Genomic DNA, 11,884 nt, shown 5'->3' with positions numbered 1-11,884 from the left:
CATCTCCCCTCTTTGCAGCCTCCGTCCTGTCCACCTCTTCCCTTCGCATTCCTCCTCTTTGCAACTCTGCCTTCGCATCCCTCCCCTTTGTATCCCTCCCTTTTCACCTCCCCCTTTGCACCTCTCTCGCTTACAGCCCTCCCCTTTGCCTCTCTGCCCCCTTCGCATCTCTGCCTTTCCCCGTCCCTCCCCTCCGCATCTCTGTGCCCGCACACCTCCTGCCCCGGCTCTCAGCCCTCCGTGCTCTGTCCCTGGCACCCTGCACCCCTCCTCACCCGCTCCTCGCCGCCTCCGTGCGCTCCTGCCCAGCCCCGGTGCCCGCAGCCTCCGGGCCGCCCGTGCCCCGCCGCAGCCCCGCGGAGCCCGGCCCGGAGCCGCCCGCGATGCCGCTGCCGGTGTCGCTGCCGGTGCCGGTGCTGGGGCTGGTGCTGGTGCTGGGGGCCCGGGCGGGTGCCGGGGGTGGCTGCCAGCTCCCGGCCGAGTGGCGGCCGCTCAGCGAGGGCTGCCGGGCCGAGCTGGCCGCGATCATCGTGTACGCGCGGGTGCTGGCGCTGCACCCCGACCCCTACGGCGCCTACAACTACCTGCCCTGGCAGAGGGGCCCCCCCGGCGGCGCCCAGCACGGAGCGGGGGATCTCTTCTACTCGGCCGAGATCGAGCTGCTGTGCGACCAGGCGTGGGGCAGCATGCTGGAGGTGCCCGCCGGCTCCCGCCTCAACCTCACCGGCCTCGGCTACTTCTCCTGCCACTCGCACACCGTCATGCAGGGCTACGCTTATTTCTTCTTCCTGCGGTGAGTGCCGGGCTGGGGGGGCCGGGCAGGGCTTGGGATGTCGCGTCCCGGCTGCGGGGGATGCGCGCCCGTCCCTGCCCGCAGGGTTCGCTCCGTCCCGCTCTCCGCGCACCGCCCGCTCCTTTGGGCAGTTCCATAGGGAAAGGAAAGCCCGGAGCACCAAACTCCCGTAGTATTCCAGCACATGCACAGGGAGCTGCTGTCGAGTAGCTCGTGGGTGCTGCTGCTTTTGTTTTTACGGCGGGACGGTCACGGAGCTGGAGAGAGGCCAGCGCGTTTGCCGAAGTTTGTCGTGGGAGTTTAAAACCCATCCCCAAATACTCACCCGATAGCTTTCCATCGAGTCCCAGCCAGAGCCTGAGTTTGGGCTCATCGAAAGAATAAGAAAATAAACCACAATGTGGGAACAGAGCCATCTCTGCGACCTTTCAATTTGAGAGCATTTGCGAAATACTACTCAGTGTCTTGTTTTGAAATACTTGGTATATTCTTAGGCTGGGTGCATGACAAAACTCATTTTGATGCTGTCTAGGGCTTAGTCTGCAGCAACATCTTTAAACACATTTTATTGACACGAGTTATTTATTGACTGCTTGAAGGAGTACTTAAACTCTGGGCTCAAGTGATGCAAATTCAGTAGAAACTGTGGCCCAAAATACAGATTTGCCTCCTTCATGGTGTCTGCAGGGTGGAAAGAGCAGTTTGGTCCTTACTGCTGCTGCCTGATGCAGTCCTTGTGGTGGGAATTGTCATTTTGGTGCCAGGAGAGCTGAGAGCTACTTGCAGGCGAAAAGTCTGTGTGACTTTTTGTCGAGCCAGGCTGAGGTATGACAGGTGACTCCTGCAGGAGAGAGAGTGCTGTTCATTCTCACAGCGGGCTGCCCCTGCAATCTGTGTTCCAGAATGGATGAGAACTACATCCTGCTGCCACACGGAGTCAACTTCCAGGAGGCGATTTTCCCCGACACCCAGGAGAACAGGAGAATGTTTGCCAGCCTTTTCCAGTTTTCCAACTGCTCGCAGGCACAGCACGCGCTGAGCTTCTCCAGTGACTGGGAGATTCAGGAGGACAACCGGGTAAGGGATTTGTTTGCTTTCCAGTGCTTTGTTTTCAAAGTGGGCACAGGCATTCCCGTGTCCTTTGTGAACATGTGTACATGAATGCAGAGCAGCAGGTCCCTGATTTTCCTGTTCCTTGGGTATCACTAGCAAAGTAACACACTGGTGAGGAAATATTAAACTGTTTTCAAAGCTGACCTCTGTGCTAACCTCTTCAGCTTCCCATGGACCTAAACAAAGCTTGGTATCAACTTGTTCATGAGCAATAGGTTAAAAATAGTATTACTTGTGATCTTGTCTTCCCCCACCCAGATAATTTCTGGGTTTGCTATCTCTAGACCTCTTTTTAAAAATTCAGCTGAAATACTCAGGAGCAGATCTTTGCTTTTGAACTTCTGTGTTCATCTCATGTAGTGAGAGCAGTGCCTGGACCATGACAGACTGTAAGGGATTATTCTTGCCTGACTCCACAGAACAGCATAAACATCTACTGAACTAATCACCCTGAGCTGCCTTTGTAGCAGCTGGGGAAAAAAATACTCTTAAGGGCACAATTCAAGTGAGCGATGAGGGCAGGGTTCCTCCGAGGGATGCCAGCACTTACTTCTGAACAAGACAGATGAAATGTCTCTTTCTCCTTTCAAGGAAGGCCACAGAAAGCAGTTCACCCTCTAGGCAATCCTCCCATAAGAACATCCAAAGATGCCCACTATTGGTGGCTCCTGAGCCCCTTTATGGGATTGTAGTGTGTGTAATAAATGCAGGATTTTAACAAATGCTTATTTGGCAGAGAGGAGCAACATGTTATCATGTGTGTGCATGTTCTGGATGTGCATGTACTTTTGAGAAAGTGGAACTTGGAGTGGTTTAGTGCTAAACTTTGTTTTGGAGGCTGGTGGCTTCCCCTGGTATCTGAGAACATTTTAAGCACCTTTCTGGGTCAGGATGGACAGGACAGGTGTCATTGCTTGTGTCTTCTGTGGATTTACCCGAGGCATGATGTTTATGTATGACAGCAGATGTGTGAGTGGCTTGCTTGGGAGATGGATGGAGGGAACTCAGTAGCTGGCTGAGCCTTTTCCTTCCACCACCTGGCCAAATGCCAGCATACAAAGTTTGAGCTGCTGTGTGGCCATCTGGCCAGTGACACAGCTCTTCTCCTTGGGATGCCCCATGAGCAAGTGTTTTCTTGCTGCTGATATTTTTGAGGGGAGACTATGAAATGGTGCTGTTCAAATATATGGGACAGCAGCAGAGACTGATATTTAAGAGGAAATTAGTTATCCTACAATTAAATTGCAGAGGTGTAACCCTGTCTGGGCAAGAAGGGGGAGGTGGAGAGCCCTGGTCCCAACCCTGCCTCCTCCCTCTCAACTAACCCCTGCTCCCCAGTGCCACAAGCAACATACTTGGCAAGTAAAGGTGCTGCTGCTGCCAAATCCACAGATTTTTGTCCAGGGGAGCAAAGTGGCATGGGGAGGCCACCAGATCCAACTGCCAGTGTCTGCTGGTGATGCTGAGCTAAACATGGGGGATCCTGATGGGCTGGTGCTCATTTATGCCAGCAGTGAATCTCACCAGTCAGCCTTAATGGAAATGACCAGGCAGAAACCCCCAGGGTAAGCTGGGCAGCCCTCAGGATATGTATCAGAAGTGCATTTCAGCTGTTGCACTCTTTGACCCGTGCAGCTGTGAGCAGGCTGGGGGGGATTAGAGCTGCTGCTCCCACTGCTGGGGCCGGGGGCTTCAACCCCCACCCATCCAGGGAGCACATTCAGCACAACTGATGGACACTTTGTCCAGCCCTCATAATGGAAAGTAGAAGCTTCCTCTGCACCAGTTAAAAATAGCTGGGGCTGACTGTGCTCCCATTCAGCTCCTGCATCTGTGTTTGCCCAGCCGAGCGCCGGCTCCCGGCGCCTGCGTGCCCCAGCCTGGGAAAGGGGGGACATTTCTGGCTGCTGCAGTATCAGGAATTTGTTCCTCAGCTCTTCCAGGTACAGGTCTCTTTACATCTCCCTCCTCTCTCTGCCTTTTTACCTGTAGTGGTGGCTTTCCCAGTTGTCACTGTCTGCTCACATCCTGTCACAGTGTGAACAATTTCCATTTCTGAATTTGCTCGGCTGAGCTGCCCCATGCTGGCTCCTAAGCTGAAATCTGTGCTGTGTGCCAGCTTCAGGCACAGACAGTGAACAGAACTCAGAGCATTACTCCTGGAGTTTTGGAAAAGAACCTGTTTGGGAGCCTGGGTACATCCTAAGTGGGGTTCTATGATGGTGTCAGGTTGGGAAGAGCTTGGACAGAGAGGGAAGGGTTGTCTCATACTGTAGTGAGGAGTCAGGGGTCTCACTAGCTGCTGTGTGCTCACATAAATTGTTACTTAAAATACATCATGGATGTTTTGTGCAGTCAAAGAGGAGAGGTGGAAATGTTGAGACATTCCAAGCAGAAGGCAGCTGGGATGACAGTCCCATCCCAGGAGTTCATAGGTAAGGTCCTGCCTCCAGGTGTTGGAACAGCTGCATGCAGGGACAACTTACAAAGCAGCAGGCCAGAGGAGGTTTGGAATAAAGGAATGATGAAATTTTCTGTTTACAGACAAATCCCACAGTCTGAAAGTCTTTTGGAGTCCAGCTCTTGATATATTTTTGGAGTGAACAATTTAAGAGAGACTTTGGTGCTAGAAGCACGTGCAGATGCAATGGATAATTTGTGTTTGCAGCTCTGGGATGCTCAGCCAGAATGTGAGAAAATCCCATGATGGATGAGTGTCTTTGCCTCATGTAATCCTACTCCAAGCAAGGGGTCCCTTCTGCAGGGTGTGCTTGAGCTGGCCATGCAGCAGGTGACCCCAAAGTGACCACTGACATGTTGTCCTCCTGCTTGGCCTCTTCTGTCTGCAGTGCTCCTTGCATGCAAGCACCCAAGGGGTGAAATGAGGAAAACACTGACAACTCCTTCTCCTTCTTCCAGCAAATGTGTCTGATGATGCAAAAGAGAGCAAAGAGATGTGCAGGAACTTTTTGATGCAGTGGGATGTGCCACCTGCCTTTCCCATCATGGTAAAATGCTTTTAGTTTTCGGAAAGGCCCGTGGCGTGTGATGAAAAGAGGTCAGACCCAAGGCACATCTCACTGAGAATAATACTTTCCTCATCCTGGGCCTGCTGCTTTTGCTGTAAGCTAATTCCAGCTGCATTTTTAAGCCCCTTGCAGTCTGGGCTAAGAGCCAAATACTGCTTTCCATAGTTTTTCAATAACCCTACAATCTCATAAATTCACTCAGGCTCTTGTTCTGGCCATTTCAGAGTGCAATGATTGCTCCTGCTGTTGTTTCTTTAGGCACTTGCATTTTGGCCTCCACATTTGCAGAGGCAAATACTAATGTGGCTTCATCTTGACTTTTTGTCTCAGCCCCTTGGTGATGTTTGCAGATCTCTTGCTTTACTCCAGCTTGTTGTTGCAGTGGTTTCCACAAGATTGTTTCTAAAGCCAAGGGATGATGCATTACATTGGGATTGAAATCTAACCCCCCCTGCAGAGTTTCACCATTTTGGTGCAAATCTTGGAGCTGTAATTTCTCCTTCTGGCTTTCTGCAGGGTTGTGTGATCTCACAAAGAGGACATTGTTGCTCTGTCTGCACACGAGGGATTACAGGAGAAGTGACTTGAGGTCTGGTGTCCACAAGGACAGTAGAAATCTCTAGCAGCACTTGTAGTTATCATTCAGAGGGTCTTGAAGGGGTTTTGTCAGTAGGTTGGTAAGGAAATGTGTTCTTTTGTCATCCCCCTTTATGTGTGCAGGAGAGCTGCAAAATGACCCCACAACAAGGGGCTGATGTCAAGGTGTCAGCCCAATTGTGAGCAACAGTGACAGCCCTGAGATAAAGCCCATGAAATTAAGGAGTCCAATAACTTCAATTAAGCTCAGAGATTGCAGGGGGAGACCATACCTTTTATTAAACACCTCCCCCTGCATTGACTCAAGCAGCAGAGCCACAACCACACAGTTATCTCAATTGATTTAGATGAATGGACTTGCCTTCTGAGAGACCTCCAGAGCTTTATCTGGAGGTATTATCTCCAATAATAGAGCTTTTGTGGGAGTAGCCAGTGTCCCAAATAAAAAGCAAGGTAATTAGTGAGTTAGCCTGGCAGTCTACAAAGATCTGTTTAGCATCTTTGGGTTTGGATCTTCTTCTCTGATGGCACCATGGCTGCTGTAGCAGACTAATGACCTGACTGGGACACCTGGAAGACTTTGGAGCAGCTGAAAAGGGAACTAGATAAGAAAAGCAATGTAACTGCATAAATGGCCTTGCCATTACTGTGCAAATCAAAAATTGAATTAAATTACAATCTCCCTCTGTGGAAGTAGAGGAAATAGTTTCAGAATTATTTGTATTTCAGCAACTGCTGTGTGCATGGACTGGGAGCCACTGGGTTGGGTGAATCCCTGAGCCCATCCTGGTCCAGCCTGTCTCTTCCCTGATGTTTTCAACCAGGTGAATGGCAGAGGGTCTCAGTCAGTGACACTTCACAGCACTACAAGGACACAAGCCACAGAGCAATAGCCACCTGTTCTAGAGCTCCTTGCCTACCAGAGAAGGGCTTGTTCATGTGATGTTTGCTACAGGGACTTGTTTTGATCCATCTCGCAGGCAACATGCCCCCAGAGAGGGGGAAGAAAGAAGGAACGTTGGGGAAATCACTGTAATTTTTCAGACCACGCTGATTTTTGGAAGTGCATAAATAGTGTCATGTCCAGAGAGAGCCTGAGCTGCCTTGGATCCATGGGCCAGAGCTCTTCCTGTGGTGGCTGAGGTGGACATTGCTGATGCCAGAAGTGACTCTGCCCTGTGAGTCTTGCAAATCCTGGCCACTAGGAAAAATGAGCTGATAACTGTGTTGTCCATGTTATTCACCAAATTAAAATGAAAAAGTATTATTTTTTTCTCTTATTAAAGTTAAGAGCTTCTGCTCTTGCAGAGTTCCCGCTCTGCTCTGAGTGCTAGGAGATGAGTTTCAAAACTGGAAAATGCTGTTCATGGAGTCCAGAGCCAGCAGTTTTAGGAAAAGAAGCAGTCTGAAAAAGAGCAGGTAGCATCCAGGCTTGGTGGAGACAATTCTCTTTAATTCCCATGTACCGAATTTTTGTGTTTGCTTGTGGCATGAGCTGCATTAGACATTCTCCTTTCTCTGGTCTTAAGGCACTAGGGAAACACAAAATAACCTCAGTTAAAAACAGTGCTACGTGGCAAGGCCAGTACAAAAAGACCTCAAAATAGAATTGAAGTGAGGTCCAATATCTAGAGGTTTGAAAATCTTCTTTTACATGTGGTTTCTTGCCCTGCCATTGGTTAGAGGAACTGTTTCTCCATGAGCCTAATAGCATGATAGAAAGTGCCATCACTTCTGGGTTGTTTTCATAGTGATTTACAGAGCTTTTGTTTTCCTCCCAGAAACCCACCCAGGGTGAGCCCCCTCCCTGTGATCTGTCTTTAATTTGAGTACATGTAAGCAATATCAGATGAAATGGAGAACTGCTGACAAGTGTCTGGGGCAAGGGAAGACCACGAGACAATTGATACATTTGGGTAACATCCCCAGGAGTCTTTTGGCACAGAAATGGAATTGATTCTTTCCCAAATCTTCACACCCAGGCTGTGGTAGGGGACTCTTAGGGCTCTGGCTGGCATATCCCTATCAGTTTTCTATCTTTCCACATGCACACAGGCTGATAAAATACAGAGTAAAAGATCACAAAGCAATACACAGTAGCCTTATCCACAGGATGTTTCAATTGCACATGGTCTTTATTGTAATTATTACACCTAGAAGGTGTTCTGATCAGTGCTTCTCAAGGGAAAAATGGGCAATATCTCTGCTTTTCAGTTGTTTCTTAGAGGCACATAATTTCTGCTGGGATAGATTGGCTGGTTTTCATACACAATGCAGGAGGGATGACCTGATGTAACGTGGGAGCCTTGGATTTGGTATTATTAGTGAACAGTCAGAATTTGGGATTGAAAATGGAGCTTCTCCCCACCCATCTGAGCTCTTGTCCCCCATGGCAGCCATGGGGGGATGGGTGCTGAGGTGAGACCCCCCTTAGCCCCCTCCTGGTACCAACAGGGGAGCCCCAAAGAGTCCCACAGCTCCTGGTGAACGTGTCTGGGCCATTGCTGCCTATCAGGCATTGCAGATTGCTCCAGAGCACAGCTCTCTCTTGCTGTGTCTCAGGCACATCCAAGTACACAATATCCTTAAAAATATCCAGTTTCCAGCTCACCAAGCAAGGAAATACCAAGACAACCAGGGCTATGTGTGTATGTGTGTATGCTGCTGCCTCCTCGAAGGGTGAAGCAGCAATCCTTCCAGGAACTGGCAGGGAAGGGAGACCCACATGGCTCCAGGCCTCTTTTAATTATCCAGAGTCACACTGTAATGAAGTTCTGCCAAATGCTCTAATTCATTCCATATTTTGTGGCACTATCTGCTGCTGTACTTGAGCATGGTGGTGAGCAGGCATCTGGCCCCAGCCCCAGGACACCTTTGGGGTTCTCTGCCTGGCTGGTGGCCACAGAGGCAGTTGATATTTGTAGGCTGAGCTCTGCGTGTTGAGAGACACAAAGGTGGGGCTGAAGGGACCCTGTTGTCCCTCCTCAGTTTCAGATCCAAGGCTGTCTGCAGGGATGCCATAGCCTTGGGCTTTCCAGCCCAGACATGGTTTTCAAGCCCAGCAGTGCTTTCTTAGCTGGATGAAGAGTTTTTTGGGAGGTCCTGACCTTAGGAAACCTCTTAGACCAGGGCCAAGGCACTGTGTAGGTAGGAGAGGTGGGATTTTGATGGAGCTGCTCATGTTCCCTCTGTGCTAACACAGAAGTGGCTGAGGGGGGTGACACCTCCCTCAGGGGGGCAGTGGGAAGGTTGAATCCCACCTGAGCATCCACATGTGAAGATGGGCTGGGAATTGCAGCATTGTAGTGAGCAGTGGATTGTATTGAGCAGCAGCATTGCATTGTATTGTATTGAGCAGTGGACCTCTCATCCACCCCCTCTGGAGATGACACTGTCCTGGGAAAAGTGGCAGCCAGAACACATGAGGAGGCTGACTTAGTGCACTGTCTCCTTCCCTGGGTGTGAGTGATACCTCTGCTTCCCTGCCCTCCTGCTCACAGCCTCCCCAGGGTGGGAAAGTGAGAAGGGACATCCCACCACTGTGAAAGATGAAGGGAGAGGTGCAGGGAAAGGGTTGGTGCTGATCTGGGCTGGGAAATTGAGTAGTGCAGTAGTGCTTGAAAGAGTTTGTGTCCACAGCCAAATCCCCTTCTTTAACAGAGGTGCTTCCTCCACTCAAGGTGCCCCCCAGACACCTGGGACATGTTCTCCAGGGAGAAGAGCTGAGGCTGGTGTTCCTAAGGTGGATCTATCATCTTACTAACCCAAGGCAAAACAGAATGTGCAGTCCAAAGAAGCAGATTGTGGGGGTTTTTTGGATCCAGTCATGCTTACAGGTCATACTTGTCCCATGACATTTCAGTCTCAGAGGGTGGAGGTGCTGACTTTGCCTGGGAGCCACTGAAAGGTGCTCAGATGAATCCTGGATCCTGCTCCCAGTCACACACTGGGGCTGTTCCAGTGCTTTGGCTGGGCTGGGAGCAGCAGGGGAAGCAAACATCAGAGCAAACATCACATGGCTCTTCACCTGCTTGGATTTTCCTAGAGCTTCTTTTGAGCCAGCTCTTGGGGAATACATTCAGAATGAGTCTCAGGCGAGTTTTCTGGAACAAGATCTGCCAAAATTTATGAGGGAAGTACCCATAATTTGTGTTGCTCAATCCAGTTATGGGAGCCAACAAGCCCTTCTGTAAATCTGTGAGTCTGTAGATGAGTTGGGGGTTTTTGTGTGCAAATTGATGCTTTGTGTTGGTCAGCAGGTGGAAAGGATGATTCATGCAGATCAGCACTCCTGGACCAGGATCTCTCCTTGATGAACATGATGCTCCTAAAGGCATTGTGGGCAGACCTTGATTTAGTTGCTGTTTATCTTGAACCCAGGGAGAGTATTTTCTTTGAATTTTTCTCTCTCTCCACCTGACCCACCTACAGAAAAAGATGGAGCAAAACATTTATTAAAATCAACGGCCACCAAAATCCAGCTGGCAGCTGGCAGACAGGACACCTGTGATGCTGTCTGTAACCAGATCAGCCACTGTGGCTTGAAGGGAGATGAGATCTTTTAATCTGGGACATATTTTCTCCCAGCCCATGCATTTTGATGTTTATTTTCACAACTGACAAGCCAAGCTGGCTCTGAGGCAGCAGGAGTTCGAGTCCCTAATGGAAGCTGCAGACAGAGCCTTTTAAATCCTGCCTCCACCAGCCAAGAACCTTTCCAAATTCCCCTGGAGAAGTGTCCTTGCCCTGTTGTGCTCAGCCAGGAGCAGCCATGTGGTGCCAGGCTTGGCTTGGCTGCTGGCCCTGGCAGTGCTCAGCCCCTTGCAGCAGCTAATGTGAAGTGACAAACCAAAGTGCCTGGTTTAGGGGGACTGGGAACAGATGGTTTTGGTGGACCAACTGCAGCTGGTTGCTGAGCAAATCATTGCAGGTGCCTCCAGCAGCTGATGCTGTGACTCCCTCCTCTTGCTGCCCCAGTGTGTCAACTTTTTTTGGAGCAAGGCTGCTGCAACTCTTAGTCGAGTCATCAGTAAAAGGAATGACAGCAGGGAAAAATGCACTGAGGGAGAGGCAAGTTTCCATGACACTGTAAAATACAAAAGGAAAATAATATGACTAAAAAGCCAGGTCTGAATTGCTGCCCAAAAAACTTAAGAGCAAGCAAGGAAACAAATATTTCCTGAGATCTGAAAGCGCTTAACGGACTTGTCCTGCAGTATTTTTGCATTTCCTAGATCAGTAAGGAACCAGTAGCAACTGCAAGGGGGAAATTGGTGCAGTGTTTTATAATGAGACAAGATGTGGGACTAAAATGCAAGCTGGTATTTACACACTGTTATCCTCAAACTGACCCATCTCCTTCACTCTGCAGGGGCAGCAGGAGAGCTATTTCCATTCTGCAGAGGTAAAAGCAAGGCAGGTGTGTTGGGCTCTGTATCCCAGTCCAGTGGAGACAATTCTTTTTGCTCCCTGATCGATGACCTCTGGGATTAGAAACAACTCTCTGAATTATTTTTTTACCTGTAAACTTATTTGTCAAAATCCTTATTTGTCAAAATCCAGCCCTTTATTTAGCTGTTTATTCAAACAGAGCATGTTGGTGCTATGAGGTCTGGCTTCCTTCTTCAGGTGGATGGTGTCTTGTATCCTCTTCATTTCCTCAAAATGCAATGAGTTTATTGCCTTCATTTGTCTTTGCTGTACACTCATTTCAGAGCACAGTTGTTTGTTTGGCTGTCTTTTTGTATTTCCAGAGCCTTTAAACAGGGTACAAACACAAATATGTTCTTCTGGATGTTGTTTGTTAGATTCTTTTATTGTGGAAAATTATTTAAATGCTTAACTGGGTGGTGGCTGGGGAGAGAAAGGAGGGAAAGTCAAAGGGGAGGAACAAAGGAACAGCTTGTACTGACAATGGCTCAGGGATAGGAATAGAAATTCAGATGCTTTAAGTCCTAATTTCCCTTACATGGGGAAAGATAGAAATCCAATTTCAGAGCCTTTGAAGCAAAAACACAGCAGCCACATCCACTCAAAATTCTCCATTTGGTTGCAGAGTGAGGAAGCTGTTTTCTACCTTTAAAGCACCATCCTTTGGTGTGGGAGATAAGCAATAATGAGGAGGGGGCTTAGTCACAGTAACCATAGGGCACCTCTGCCACACGCCTGCTCATACTTTAACAGAATTCTGAGGTGTGGGTTGGCTGGAAGAGAGTTTATTCATGGTCTATAAAAGTTGTCTTAAGTGAGGCTCTGTGTGTACATGGCTTATCTGTGGGGAAGAACATTACTTGGTCTGTAAGTACATCTGCTGGAGATTTTTCTGTGAGTAGAGACAAAGAAAAAATAACAT

At 49.1% G+C, this 11,884-nt stretch overlaps 1 protein-coding gene across 1 annotated transcript in view; it reads left to right on the top strand.

Moving 5' to 3' along the window:
* Nucleotides 1-383: 383 nt before the first annotated feature.
* Nucleotides 384-11,884, top strand: part of CCDC3 (coiled-coil domain containing 3) — a 36,610-nt gene continuing 25,109 nt past the window's right edge. The window contains exons 1-2 of the mRNA XM_063153733.1: nucleotides 384-793; nucleotides 1,696-1,870. Coding sequence (XP_063009803.1) covers nucleotides 384-793; nucleotides 1,696-1,870 — 585 coding nt within the window. The remainder of the gene's footprint in view (nucleotides 794-1,695; nucleotides 1,871-11,884) is intronic.

This window comes from Melospiza melodia, chromosome 4 (genome assembly GCF_035770615.1).
Source record: "Melospiza melodia melodia isolate bMelMel2 chromosome 4, bMelMel2.pri, whole genome shotgun sequence".
Taxonomy (NCBI): domain Eukaryota; kingdom Metazoa; phylum Chordata; class Aves; order Passeriformes; family Passerellidae; genus Melospiza; species Melospiza melodia.
Note: the sequence above shows the minus strand (reverse complement) of the source record. Positions and strands in the feature narration are given on the sequence as shown.